This window comes from Dermochelys coriacea, chromosome 4 (genome assembly GCF_009764565.3).
Source record: "Dermochelys coriacea isolate rDerCor1 chromosome 4, rDerCor1.pri.v4, whole genome shotgun sequence".
Taxonomy (NCBI): Eukaryota; Metazoa; Chordata; order Testudines; family Dermochelyidae; genus Dermochelys; species Dermochelys coriacea.
This window is the reverse complement of record NC_050071.1, coordinates 12816646-12832386: the sequence shown is the minus strand read 5'-3', so window position 1 is coordinate 12832386 and position 15741 is coordinate 12816646. Positions and strand designations below refer to the sequence as shown.

The 15741-nt window shown below is 41.6% G+C and overlaps 1 protein-coding gene across 3 annotated transcripts in view; it reads right to left on the bottom strand.

Moving 5' to 3' along the window:
* ADAMTS3 (ADAM metallopeptidase with thrombospondin type 1 motif 3) overlaps positions 1-15741 on the bottom strand; it is a 187996-nt gene that overhangs the window by 45515 nt on the left and 126740 nt on the right. For all 3 annotated transcript variants that reach the window (XM_038400570.1, XM_043513265.1, XM_038400574.1), the window contains one exon: positions 6947-7146. In XM_038400570.1, coding sequence (XP_038256498.1) covers positions 6947-7146 — 200 coding nt within the window. The remainder of the gene's footprint in view (positions 1-6946; positions 7147-15741) is intronic.

The window sequence follows — 15741 nt, the reverse complement described above, 5'->3', positions numbered from 1 at the left end:
CTAGGGAGGCGGAGGTGAGCTGGGCCGGGGGAGTGCGAGGCGGGCTGCCTGCACCGTAGCAGGTAACCTGGGGGGCGTGCAGGGGAACCGCTCCCCGCCCCAGCTCATCTCCGCCACCCTGGGCCTGAGCGGGAAGCCACGGCCTGCTTCTCAGCCCTCCCCGGCTTCCCGCCGAACAGCTGATTCGTGGGAAGCTGGGGGCGGGCAGAGAAGCAGAGCGGCGCGGTGCGTTCAGGGGAGGAGGTGGAGTGGAGCTGAGGTGAGCTGGGGCCGGGCGCAGGGCAGGGAGCTGCTTTCTTCCCATGGGTGCTCCAGCCCCAGAGCACCCAGGGAGTTGGTGCCTAAGGCACCACTTTTGATATGATCAGTGGGGGAGCAGCTGCTCCCCCTGCTCCCCCAAGCTATGCTCCCCTGCCCCTAGGAGCCAGAGAGACCTGCCGGATGCTTCCTGGGAGCTGCCCCAGGTAAGCACCTCCGGGACTCCCCACCTCGCCCCCTGACAGGTGCCTCTGGCTCTTAGGGGTGGGTTGGGCACCCACTACGGTGGCCCACGAGACCCTCCTTCCCTATTCTGGGGGCAGTCAGGGGACAGGGGAGGGGGGTGGATGGGGCTGCAGTGGGCATCAAGGAACGCAGGGGGTTTGGATGGGGCAGGAGTCCCAGGGGCAGAGGTGGGCAACGACCCCCTTGTGGGGTGAGGAGGAACAAGTTGTTAAAATTTTGGCAGCTCATCACTGGGTACACCCACACAATGCCACTGGCTTCCATGAGCATGAGTGGATGAAACTGACCGCAGAACTAGGCCCACAAATATTTAACCCAAGGGTTTCCATAGTTGTGATAGATCATGCATTGTACATGGGTGAAAAACCAGTGTGAGATGACCCTGGGACTCTCACTCCCTTTACTATGCTGGTCTAGTACTTGTACAGGACAATACTTCCCATTTTTAGAAAGCTAGCTCTGAACCTGGAAGAGCTGCACGCTTTAACCAAGTACATTAGCAACAGCAACCCCCGTGCATCGCCGGAGGGAATGAAGATATGATTACGATGATAAGGATTAAACTTCTGCATCTACAAGACATTCCACTTGGTTGTAAGTCTGCCCATGTGTCAAGTTCAGAGTACAATACCCCACAGTGCTGATCAAGATGTGGAACTGTGAAAAGCAAAAGCAGAGATTTTTTTTTCTAAAATATTCCATAATAGATATTCATCTTATGCTTACAAAAAGCATGGCTGAGACACAATATTTCAAGGACTTTTAGTTACTGAACACAAATGCCTTCCTTTTCAAATTGTTGTACATTTCGGGCTTTAACTAAAGACTATCGAAGGTCATGAAAAAACTCCCACTGAAATTTGATTTCAATGAGGTTTGGATTGGGCCACCACGTGCTGATCCTGCAAACACTTACACATATGTGCTTAACTTTAAGAGACAAATAAACCCCACTGAAATTAATTATGCACATGCATAAGTGTTTGCAGAAATGGGCTTTAGTTTGGTAAAAATTTTGCAGTCTTAACTAAATTATGAGGGAAAAAAATTGAAGTTTATCAGGGCAATTAAAAATTACAGAAAGCTACACTGGTGTCCTTGTATGCATTATTTTCAACACTAGAGTTTATTGTAAGTGAAGCTTTTATTGCAATTTCCAGTTTCACCAGCAAGTTGATGAAAAGGTTCTTGTATCACTATTGTATCTTGACCTATCAAAATCTTGACTTCAAAGACAAGACTATTTAAAAACTATGTTCTGTATTATAATATAGAAAGAGTCACAATATTTTGTATTATTTACATAAAACTTTAAGGCAATGGTAAACATTTTAGTTTAGATGTATTCTGTATTAAAAGTATATTACCAGCAGATGGAGCTATCTACATTTTAGAAAACTTGGAACTGTTTCGGGATATTAAAATCTGTTTACAAAAAGTTAAATATGTTTGTTTTAAAACTAAAAAGTCAATGTTCTGAAGGCATCTCAAATCAATATTTATTATGGAAAACAACAGAACAGAGACTATTTTCTAGAGTTCATCTGTGCCAACAATGCACTGCTTTGATTATTGCTGTAAACAAAAGAATAACGAAGAGATTCCTTTAAACACTTCATATTTAACAATTAACTTCACATTATCATCTAACTAGCAGCTGAAAGTAAGATGCAGAGGAGATGCCAAGGTCTAAAAATGCAACATACCAATATTGCTTATTTCAAGAATCCACATCTGGTAAAATAACCAGAATAAAACTCCACCACCCATCAGGCAAGTTCACATTAAGGCTACCTAAACCACTTGATTGTAAAAATGAACCCAGGCAAGTATTGTAGGTTCTGCTAACTTAAGGAAACTTTTCAGACCATGTTAGTCTGTATCAGCAAAAAAACAAGGAGTCCTTGTGGCACCTTAGAGACTAACAAGTTTATCTGGGCATAAGCTTTCGTGGGCTAAAACCCACTTCTTCAGATGCATGGAGTGAAATACAGTAGACAGGTATAAATAAACAGCACATGAAAAGATGGGAGTTTCCCCCCACTTGGTAAGGCAACTCCGATCTTTGTTACTCACTGGACAAACACACTAGTTTTTCATCTCGGGAGACCCAAATCCTAACATGGTCATACATTTGGCAAAGTCTTCCTAGTTCTTATTATGCATTTCTCTACAACACAAAATACCCATGTATGTCAGCATGACTGGGAGTTGCTCCTCCGGAAAAGTCTGGGATTTCAGAATGGTTTCAGCTCTGGTACATTGGCAGAGCTATGAGGAAAAGCTTTGATTGTACCTGCCTGCCTGATGTCTGGCTTTACCCATTCACTACCACTAGACCTTACTTTCACAAGCATCAAATGTACAAAATTCCATATAAAGGAATGAGTGCTGAATGGAATACTACCCTTTAACTCAGGAGCAAGTGGGCAAGAGAACATATCAAGGGCACTGGTGCTCCTTGTTGGGATGCTGAACCAAAGAGGAAAAGGTAGAACTGAAAGTGTTTATTGGGCAGGGGTTGGAAATATTGGGCAGTAACTAAGGGAGAAGTGCCTTAGGTTGTGGGACCCCCTTCTGCAAGGATATCAAGTACTGAAAGGTCACAGGCTACCATCCCGGTTCTGATTTAGTTACATGTAACATATTGATACTCTGCAGAACACAAGGTAATCCAAGTTCTCCCAACCACTGTTATGTAGGTACAAACTTAGAAAGCTGATTGTCCTATCTTACAAATAAACGGGCATAAGAGTTGCAAGTGTACATGACTGTCTCAACACAAAGCAAGTAGATGGCAGAAAATTTCAAATACATCTGATAACAGAAATTTTATTTATTCTTTAAAACCTATGTATTGAAGTGTGGGAAACTGTCCAATGAGGTGTCACAAGGATTAATTAACCTTTTAAAGCTGGTTTTAATTACTTCTATATTATCTGATTTTTTTTAAAAAGTACATTAAATTCAAGGTTGTCCCTTGTCCTTTTTCCACTGTAACACTACAAGCTGTGATGAAACCTGGCAGTGAAGAAAGGAATCAGTAGTAAGGGCAAAAATAATAAGTCACAGAGATCTAAGGTGGGATTTTCAAAAGCACTCAGTGTTGATCAGTTCCCACCGACTTCATTAGGAACAGAGCTGGACCAACACTGAGCACTTCTGACAATCCCATTTCTAGAGATGAGAAAAATATTTGGGCAGGAGACACAATAAAACTGAGCACAGAAAAAAGTCCTTGCTAATACATCTATAGAACAATAACCAAAAGTTATTCAGGAGGAAGGAGATACTCAGAAAGCAGCAAAGCTGATAAGGACCCAGAGTTGATAAATACCATCAAAATGGGGAAACTGGCAAAAAAAAAAAAAAGCACCCATGTGATTTTGGTCAGAGTACACAGAAGGTCTCATCACTGCCCAAGGAGCTGACAGTGCAAAAAATGTGCCAAATAATATAAATCCAGACAAGTCAAAATCTACTCAAAGGTTGCTCCCTGCAACTTGAAACCCTGCATGTATATTGTTCTGATCTGAATAACTTTAATACAGTGATACTTATCTTAAGTAACCAACCACAGAGTAGCAAGTATCAGTTGCCTAATAGAGGAGGCCTTTAATTACAGATCAAACAAAATTGTATTGAAAACCTTAAGCTACTTCAAAGCACTTATTTAAGATAACTGCATTTGCTGGTTGCTGGAAGTGATCATTAACGAAGGTTTCACTGTTCTGTATTTCATTAACTACAAAACAAACTCTTACTCATTTCAGCATCTAAAATGTACCCCATGCCCAAAAGATCTCTTTCCCCTTGTTAACAGGGTTCTCCTATGTGGTGTGGCAGGAGAGTTCAGCAATGTAAACTGAGCTTCCCCCTTCATGACATTTAGGAGACATATTAGAATATCAATGAAGAATTAATTATAAAGCATCTGGAGCACTGACCAAATTACAAAGTCCTGTCATAAAGCATTAAACAAACTAAAGTTAGTGAAACAGCTAATATGGACCATGTTTCTCCTCCTTCAAAAAGTAACAGTCAGTTAATTTGGCCACTTCCTAGGGTATGTGCAGGATCGTAAAGTGCATAAAGTTAAATCAATTAACAGTGTGCTTGGCAGAATATCTATTAAAGGCTGTCAAACAATACATCCTTCAGCATAGCTCCTAGTCTTGCTTTCCATGTCAGTCTCATGTTTATATGCAGCAATCACCCATTCAAGTGCTGTGCAGTGTCTGGATCCAATGGGCCGTGGATCAGCCCATTACTGCATGAGTGCCTTGCTTTCTCTCCCTGCTCCACAAAACAAGGCAGTACAACACCATCAACTCTCTGAGGGACAGTGAGGGTGGCCAATTCACTCCTGCACCAGACAGCACACTATGGGCCCAGGAAGGTGTGGTCTGAAGGTTAAATGTGTGACCCCATCCCCAGCCAGTAAGTCTATAAATTGCTGTCTGCAGTAGACAGTGGCTAGGGTGAACAATGCTGCATTTCAAAGGAGCAGGAACAAGCACTTCATCATGTAGCTAGGGCTGCTCACACTGAGCTGTCCGGATTCTACTCACTGCCACACACTAATTATGGCTCCTCCCGTGAGGGGGGGATTTTGTTGGTCAGAGGTAGCAAAGACAACTGTACCAGTGAGATTAAAATATTTTGCAGGTGTGTCCAGTTCACTTTTAAACCCTTTATGAGGACCAAACATTCAATATGGGCCTGATTCTCCTCTCACTCTGTTTATATATAGTGTATGTAATCCCACTGGCTTCTGCTGATTTGTACCGGTGTAAAAGAGAGGAAAATCTGTCTTAAAGGCCTTCAATACAAATTTTGTACCAATTTTTGGATGAGTATATTATTATATGAGAAATAAGAATATTAATAATTGTTTTATTATTTACTATGAGAGAATATTAATAAATTCAGTGGGAGATTTGGGTGTTCAGTGCCTCTAAAAACCAGGCTATATAATAGTTGCCACTGCTAACATAGTGAGTTGATGGAATTAGATTAGAACCTAGAGAACCAAGTTCTTGGCATCGACTTTACACCAGCAGATAATTTGGCCCCAGAGCTCTTGGCTCCCACTCCTGTGCCCAATGCCATGACCCACTTTTTGGTGAACACATCTGTTCCTGAGAGATTTCCAATCTAGTTTCTAAGCAAAGAAGTTTGTATAAACTTCAGATAAACATCCAACCTTCTAAAGGTTCCTTTAGCTGAACTGAATCATTGGTCATGGGACCCACTACTGAGAAGTCTGTTGATTCCTCTCCTTTGGAGGGAAGACTCCCAACAATTTTATAAGCAAGCTGTGGTCAGGCCTTACTCAGATAAACATTTTTGAACTCTAATCACATCACCAATTCTTCCCTTCACTTGCACTTCCCATTTTTAAGGATGGCCATTGGAAAGGTGGTTAGAGGAATGGATTTCACTGTTTCTTTGATCTCTTCTCATTTCTATTCATATCTGAGTATTAAAATGATGGCCAAATTCATCTGTAGGATAAGGCAGGTGCAGCTCCATTACATCAATGAGGTTGTGCTTGTTTATTCCAATAGGGAAGATGTATTTTTCATAGGATTAGAATGGTTCACTATCATAAACTGCCACCTGTTAAACAGAACACTCATTTGTTTAGCATGTTTTATTGGGTTTTCCTTTAAAGATGTGTTGCTGGAAAGGACTTGTAGAGACAGGTATAGTCATCATGACCTGTAGTAAATGAGATAAATAAATCCTTACAACACTTATGGTACTCCTATGAATGAACTTAATCATGCTAGTTGTCAAAACCTGGACTCCTCTTTGGACAGGTCAAAAGGGCACAGGATGGAGGATTTTCATAATTTTTAAAAACTTATTCAATTTTTTAAAAATGGCTATTTTCCTCCTAGATAAATTGATAGTAAAAACAGAGGGAAGTCCTGAGGTTCTTAGCTAGCTCTTACTCAGACAAAGCCCAACTGCAGTCAGTGGGAACTTTTCTGAGGCTCTGCACTGGCACAGTGCACTTCCTGCGTGAACTGACTTGTAGGATTAGGCCCAATTGGTTATTTTGTGCATAGCAGACAGGTGCATGCAGGATCGATTTTCAGCAAGGCCCCAAGCTCAGAAATTCGTGGAGACTTGGCAGGAGAGGCATATGCCTATAGAAAAGTTTGTGATAAAAATGGATTAAAAGAAATGTCCACTGAAAAAGTAACCAACAGTTTGTTTGTTTTTTAAAAAGGCAATCAATTCTGATCATACAGTAGATACAAACGACCCTGTATAAGTCTGTGCAGCACCCTGCACAGTCGGCCTCTGGTTAACGACTGGGATTCCTAGGTGCTACAGCAATATAAAGAATTAATAAATGAACATTGATAAATATTTGAAGGATCATATTACATTTCAGAGGAAACAATGAGGGCCTGTAATAGATACTCACTATATTCATAAGGGTGAGGAGGTAGTTTTGAACATGTTCTTTGCCGTGGAATCGGACTACAGAATCATCCACTCCTAGAAGCACTTCGATGTTGTAGTCATTGTCTCCCGCATGCCTGCGTCGTCTTAGTGTTTCATTTAGCTGCTGCTCTATGTTGCTGTACATGGAATCCAGACCATCCAGTCCACTGAGAATAGCCGCTACAGAGAAACAATCAGGTTTTAAAATCTTTGCTTGATAAGCACCCTCCTGTAAATGGGGTGTACACAAATGTCATTCCTCTGGTTCCAATACGTCCTGAGGAATATGTAATTTCCAGCTCAGATAGACATACTTGCGCTAGCTTTCATCAAGTTACTGTGATAAAAACAGTGGTGTCACCACTGCGACTTGAACAACAGGAGGCGCTAGTTGCCCTATGTATGATCCCATCTGATACCCTAGGTATGTATTCGGGGTGACAGCCTGTCCCACTACCTGTGCTGCCATGGCTACACTGCTATTTTTAGTGCAGTGGCTTGATCAAAACTATGGGTATGTCTACCCATGCTGGAAAGTACACCTCTAATTCCAGTGTATCCTAGGTCCCAGTAGAGATGGATCATTGGGCAGTGAGTTGGTGAAGTGGTTAAAGGTACATGATGAATTCATCTGTCACGTGACTCTGCAATTCGTCACATGGATCTCCCCTCTTCCCATCACCACGGTATCTGAGTGTGTGGTGTAAGTGAGAGGAGATTCAGGCCAATTTTTTTTTTAAACTCCGTCACCTGGAATCATTTTTCTGAAACGTGAAAGCAACTCACAGCACACATGATGGTGCTGGGGTGGTGTAATGGTTTTGTTGGCACTCGTCTGGAGTGGTTTGAGCAACTCACTTGTGGCTTCCTCACGTGTGAGTAATTTGGTCATGCTGAAAAAAAAATTAATCACTCCATCGTGTATTCCCTTACACCTTCCCTCCCTCCCAGCATGTGAGGCAGAACCTTAACCCTGCACTGGAGCAGCACTGAATATCCCCTGTCCTGAATTACAGAACTGTAATATTACAGGTCCTATTTGGCCTATTAAAGTGATGGCCAAATTCATCTGTAGGGTAAGGCAGGTGCAGCTCCATTAAATCAATGAGGTTGTGCTTGTTTATTCCAATAGGGAAGATGTATTTTTCATTGCTGTTGGACCCTGTAATAGACAGGGGAAAGAAGGAAGCATTTTTCTGACTGCCTTGTTGTTTTCTCTTTTTAAAACAGCAGCTTTTTGAAATCGCCCCGAAGAACAGAACATTGAAAGTGTTTCTGGAAGAGATGGGTGAGTGGGCAGAGGTTCAGGTGAAGCAGACAAAAATGCATGAGACAGTCTGCGGTATTATGTGCACGGGCACCTACACACACAGGGACAGATTTTCAAAGTGCTCAGCACTGAGTAGCACCCACTGCACAGAGCCCTTTGGAAAATCCGATCCAGCAAGAGCAACAAATTGTAAGAAATATGAAGACAGTAAGAGTTCAAGTCCTCTACAAACACTGGTCACACAATATAGTATAAAATGACTGATGACTGGGACATTTCTGAAGTTAATAAACATTAACACTCCTATTCTTTGTAGAGACTGTATATTTAATGTTTTTAACTCTATTGTTTAAGGCACGTGCTTGTATGTTAGTCTTCTCAAAAAGAACAAAAGCTTCTACTTGATTTCTGAAGGAGGCATTGATCTGAGCCAAGGTTTACAGAATCCTGTTGATTGAGGTTTTACAGAAGACATATTTTATAGTGCATCAGGCTTGCAGGTGCTTCAGCTAATGTCTGAAATCACCACAAAGGTATTTCTGCCCCCTCTTTATAGTAAAAAGAAACAACAATTGATTTTAGAAAGTTAAGAGAAGAACATGTCTTGGCTGACAACATAAAATATCAAGTTTTAGCCATATGGTTCCACCAAAATCAACCCCAGCAAACCCCTGAGTAAGAAACAAACCTATAGCAACTTATCTGATCTCTCACAATGCAAGTCATGGGCCAAATCTTGCAGTTCTTACTCAGGATTAGATTGTTCCTGGCTCTGTGGCTCTGACACAGTGTCTCTCCTGTCCCCATCCCTGCACATATGCAGGCCAAACAATCAGAGTCCCTATGGTCCAGACATGGCAGGGAAGGACTGCTTCTTCTGAGAGTCTCCAGGGGTGCAACCACCCTAGAATGGATGGAGAGAAGGGAAGGGTCATGTCCCCTCAACTCTGGCCTGAATGTACAAGGAGAAACAGAAAAGAGCAGGCTTCACTATCCCAAAAGATGGTACAGCTTTATGACCTATCTGTGTGCAAGGGACCAGAGAAGAGATTGTGCTTCCCTCCCCCATTAGGCAAACAAGCTGGCCTTTCATATACTATTCAAGCAAGACTTCCAATGAAGTCAATGGGAGTTTTGCCTGAGTAAGAACTATAGGATTCAGCAAAATGAAAAGGAGTACTTGTGGCACCTTAGAGACTAACAAATTTATTAGTCTTATTTTATTAACAAAATTAGTTTGTTAGTCTCTAAGGTGTCACAAGTACTCCTTTTCTTTTTGTGGATACGGACTAACAAGGCTGCTACTGTGAAACCTGTCATATAAGATTCAGGCCATTATTGCTAAATGTGCTGGACACGTATACTGCTGTTCATCTTGAGCAGATTCAACTACTGGCTCATTAGTCGAGAATTCTCTCCCTCCTAAGCATCACAGTGGTTCAAATAACACATAAATAACTCTCCCCACACCAAACAGCAAGATGGTTTACAGCTTCCCTTGAGCTGTTTTCAGAAGCTGTAAACCATCACTGTGGGTGAGAGACCAGACCTGCAAACAACTTTACAATTCAACCTCAAGTCCTTTCATTCTCAAGAATGCAAACACTGTGATAGCACACAAGTGGGAAATTCATACACGAGCTCCAGTTCTAGAAATTGCTTCTGCTGGCAAAGCTGCCAGTGAAACATCCAATGGAAATATACTCATAATGCCATCATATCATTATACCGGCTGCATGAATGGAATAGTCTGAATAATCATTTCAGAAAGAAAGAACTTTCTGCTCTGTACAGCATCTTTGGTTTGGCTGCTGCTTCCCTCCTTAAATAGGTGGTTCTGTGGTTAGGAGAAGGAGGAGAATCCCTTTTTTGTGTGTATGTGAGCAAAAGGGCTGCTTTCTCCCCTCCTACTTTCTGTACAGTGGATATACAGTATGTGCCATTATTCTCCCCATGGAGAATTTTCTTAGTTATGCAACCCCCTACAAAGCAAGAACAAACATCTCCCAAACTAGAGAGACATCTTTGATAAGAATTGCAAAAGTGACTAGTGATTTTGGGTTCCCAACTTGAGACACTTAAAGGGCCTGATTCTCAGAAAATGCTGAACCTCCCACCCTTTGAAACAAAACAGTGCACAGTGTCTATATGTTTCTCTGTGTTTATTTGATTCTGTCTTGTGAATATATTTTTTCAATTGTCCCATCTGCTTCATTCCTGTCTCTTGAACCTGTCTCAGCGGGAGTCAGTATTTCTCACAGATCCTAGTTACCGCACGACTCCTCAACACAGGAAAACATGAGAAGGGAAAACAATAGTCAAAAGGAAGGCTGAATTTGGTCATTCATCAGCCAATAATGATGTAGTGAGCATTGTGCTCTCCACTGCACCCTCACCCTCCATCTCTGCGAAGCTTAAGACATGCATCCCCAGTGATGACCGTAAATGCAGGCTCTGTAATTTGCCATATATTCTTTAAGAACCATTGATGAAACAGAAATCGAATAGATTTTTTCATTTGTTTCCCATGACCCGGAGTTTAATAACTCAGCAGACAAGAAATGAAAGCAAACGCAGAGCTCCACGTATTCAGGAAAATCCTGTGTTTACTACCTTTGCGCACTAAACTTATTGTCAATCTTACAAAAGGCTGTTACGGCAACTGTCACGGGAGCGTGATGTGTGACCAGGCTGCCAGAGAGAGGGAGTTCGTGACTGGGTATTCCATTCAGTAATTCTGTTTCTTCATGTCACAGGCCTTGATTCAGCAAAGCACTTAGTCACATGCTTAACCATAGGCATGTTCGGAGAACCACTGAAGTCAATGCTTCAAGCTACTCACATGCCTAAAAAGTTAGACATACCCTTAAATACTTTGCTGAGCTGGGGCCATATTTACTATCATCCATTTCTGGTCCGTTTGTACAAGGCAGTGAGTTCCTTCCAGGTCCACTGACTACAACAGGAGTTGAGGGCCCTCTGCACCTTGAAGGACTGGGCCCTCTGTGGTCAGTACTGGAGCAGTTCTTTTGAACAAAGTGTAACTGATGGCATGCCATTCAGTAGATCACATTGACTTTTTCACTACACAATAAGTAGGAAATATCCAGGCTGCATTTTGAGCATTCTACACAGAAAGACACAGACAAGGGTTTGCATCCTGACTATTCCACTGAAGAAAAGGGACAAGTTGTTTACAATTTGGACTATATATCATATTGGAAATAATGACAAAGCTTTGTGACAGCTATGCTTATTTTGAAGCTAAAATGAAAAATGTCTTCCACTTCACTTCTGTTTTACTGCCTTCTCCCTTTATAAGGTTGGGATTTCAAAAAGACCACAGCATGTTGGCTTCCAAGTACTTTGGAAAATCTGGCCATAAAGTGTCACAATGAGAGTTTGCTGGATGCTGAGCACTTGGGAAACCTGGCCATGAATATTCCCTGCAAGACTTGAATAGGTACAACCAATAGAGTATGTAAACATAATGAATGTAATTAATGCAAATGTGGACATTTTTCACTTTTACAGATTACTGGTATTATTGATTATGTGTCCATTGTCAATAGCACTACTGGTATTCATACAGTGAAAAGGGGCAAATTCAGTTTAGTATTTACTGCCCACAAACGTTATTAATACAAGTTAAGGTTGATGGCAGTGCCTCTCCAGAAGCTAAAAGGCAGCAGAAAAGAGCAGGTAGTAGCATGTTCCTCTCTTCTATGGGCTGAGGTCCAAGAGGAAATGCACAATAGTTAGAGCTGGTTGGACCAGGACCAATTCCCCTCCACACCTCCTTCTTTGGAGTTTGGGGAGGAGGAGATTTAAACTGAGTGGAAACAGTAAAGTGCTTCAGACTAAGACTGAAGATTCTGGATGTACTCACCATGAATGGTTGAATAGAAGCTCCTAGATCTCTGGGATTTGATTGTTGCAGTATCTTTCATTCAAAAAGTATTATCCCTTAGATTTGCACTGAAGTTTTGGATTTTGCCTGTGGCCTCAGTGTCACAATCATTCACCCAACTCCTGGGACAGGTACCTCAGCTAATAATAAATGTACTGAACTGGTTAGACCAGTAGGGATCAATAAAGAGATCAAAAACTTCACTGTCTAACTTCAGACTAATTGTTTTCTCACATTTTATTTCTGATCTCATCAATAGCAGGTTTCTCTTAAAAAATGAATGAACTTTTGCTAATCGATAAAAGCCCAAAAGCTCTTGAGGCAAATCATACTACATGCACTGAACTCTAGGCAACCACGATAAAAACACTAAGCCCAATTCTCATTTATACAAAAACTTCTTTACACAGCTGTGGCAGCGCTAGGGAGCCTTAAAATGAGCATAAATGCCAAAACAACATAAAGGGACGGGGTAAATGGCTGTAAATGAGAATCAGGCACAGATTTATTTTTAAGTATCCTTTTACCTCAAAATAGGAGTTGTTTTACACCAGCTTTAAAGTAACCCTGAACTTTACTATAAAACTTGTTAGACACCCCCCACCACCAACTTTTTAATGCATCCATTTAAACAGTGCAGGCAGATGGCACCAACCACCATAATAAAGTGGCACACTAACGGGATAAAAACTGGAGTTTCATGTCACTGTATGATACAAACAGAACAAAAAATGTGCTATAAGCACAGTTTTCCCAGTCCTACTTCATTTTTATGTTAGAGCAAATTCATGGTTATAAACTGAAAAACTGAAACAATACATACATACATTTCCAAATTCTGTACCTGCACAACCCCAGTAAAGTCATGGGGTCAAATTAGTATGTATTTGTTTCTCTGCCAAATATCTAGCTTAATCAATTGCTAGTGTCATAAAATGCACACCACAGAGCATCCAGGCTGTACAATGCAGCCAAGCTAACGTTGCCGTTGGACCGGTAATGCTTTAGGAAAGGCAGCGAATGCAGGGTTTCACATTTAACAGACTTTAAAGAAAGCCATTGTCAAAGAGCAGAATATCACAGACAAGCCTGGCAGCCCCTGTAAGGGCTATAGAGGGCCCTAAATGCAGTGTAACCGGTTACACTCCCCTGCACAGACAGGAGGAAGGCTGCATGGAACATCCCTATATCTAAACAGAGAGGAGCTTTTAATGGTGAGACAAGGGAGCTGGTTGTGCATCTGAGGCTATGTGGATTTACTGGTTAAGTCCTCCCACTGGAGTGTCCTACTGGCACCCAGAGGCTGTGGCAGTCTCTGTGGAGCAGCCCAGCTATGGCTCTGCCACCTGGTAATGGTGGTGACAATCAGCAAATTCAGTTTCCCTCCAGAACTCCAGCTGACCTCTCCAGAGCACAGTCTACTTGCTTCAGCCTCGGGCCGGAGGAAGGACTTGCCCCTTTCAGCACAAGAGCCACAGCAACTTAGTCTAGGTGAACCATTCAAAATCAATCGTCCTGAGGTGAAGTGTCAAAGAGGAGAAGACAAGGGAGTCCACAGAACAGCTGAATGAACATAAGTGCATTTCTAAGGTAATGAAGTGATGTGGTGCTGCCGGAGAAGACTAGTATGTTTATAAGCAGGTTTGCAGTAGACAGACTAATGCCATATAACCTCATTCTGGAATTAGCTAGTTCATTATCTCTTCTTTTTTTTTTATTCATCTGTCAATCAGACGTAGCTAGGCTCTGTGAAACTGAAAGACTGCATATAGACCAGCTTTAAAAATTCCAGCTCCCAGCCTCATTTACAGAAAGACTGCCCCTGTTGGGGAAAGCTAGTCCCTGCTCTTTTATCTCTTTCCACCCTATGAAAAAGAGTTACACAAGCCTTTTGATAAAGAGGTAATATACATTGCGATGTGTGTGTACAAATCCATTGATCAATAGTACAGAGTAAAGTAAATGAGATTCTGTCTCCTCTGCACTGTGCAACAATTTGGTGTGGTTGGAGCGTGACTGGGTGCGGACAGGTATATGATGGAACCTATCCTGATCAGGGAATGTGATGGCTGAGCTGAGTGCTGGCCTGGTCTCCAGCGCTGAACAGCAATTATGAAAACACCTCGTGTTGCATACTTGGCATCTTTCCTGCCCAAAGCGGATTTCGGAACAGTAGGCAGCCACAAATTTCAGACTTTCCAGTAGTGGGCTGAACTTGTAGGTCAGTTGTAAACCCAGGTTTTTTTCTGGGCAACGGATTATTCTCTTACATTTGTGAATGGATTATAAAGTATCCAGCTGTAACATTAAAAAAAACCTGATTAATCCTTTCTCTGAAAGCACAACTCCCTTTTCTGTCATCAGAATTTAAGGATGCTCCACATCCACTATTTCATAAGAGCAAGGATAATAGGAATCTCAGTTTGAAACAGAGGTAAATCATTTATTAACCAGCATTTTAATATAGAAAATGTTACAGTGGATGGCATTATTCTGTACAAACTGAGAAATTTCATAAAAATCATTCAAAGAAAAGATCCAGGCCAATTCATGATGTCACTTCTAAAGTTGCACTAAGTAACTGTTGTATTTTTCTACTTGTTACCATTACACGATTTTGAGTTTCCATAATCGCTTTCTGCCCGTTCTGGTTCCGTGATACTTCAGATTTTTTCAATTTTCAATAACTGTTATTGGGGTGGTGGGGGTGGGGTACGGGGGAGGGATGCATGGTATTTCCATTAAAGTTGTTCTCTGCTTTCTTTGCAGTCTTAATGTTAGAATGTTTAATGCTGGCTTAGGACCTATCCAAGGACATTCTTTTTTTGTCAGCAGTCGGAGTGTCTGAGTCTATTCTTTGGGAAAGGCGAAAGAGAGACGTATTGAAGGCAGAAAATTAAATTGCAGCTGGTCCTGCAATCAAACGCTAGGAGGAAGGTGGGGGAGGAGGGATGACTCACTTAGGAAAGGTAGATGTCAGTGCCAGTGGTTATGATATTACATCCTGTAGATCATATGTTCACAATCCTTGCAGACACACCAGACACCAGCATGCCTTGGGCATTCATCAAGGTACAAGGTCAATGGCCAAGTGCATTCATCAAGTTGAACAGTGAAGATACCTAGAGTAATGGCACATTATTTTTATAAAATATTTTTCTGTGGCATACACTAAATACCTACACAATGGGAACCATCATGGAAAAAGAAAACATAAAATATACCATATAGAACAATTCTACAAGGCAAGACATTGGACTAGATACCTAAAAGAGAGTCTTTTAATCTCTGATGTCTACGATCATCAGTAAACTGGGTTCCTTCCTTTATATAATGTCCATTTTCAAATGAGACCTGATTTTCAAAGGTGCTCAGCACCCACGATTTCCAGCTGACGCCAATGGAAGCTGCACCAATAGGAGATGCTCATAATCTTTGAGTATCAAGGCAAAATGGATATGATAAAAGGCAGAAATATGATTTACTGATGATTATAGAAATCAGATGGAAAAGTCCCTCTAGATCAGCTAGTCTATGGAGTCAGATCAGTTAGCTACAGACCTAGTATCAGTTATCAACCACACACATTCTATCT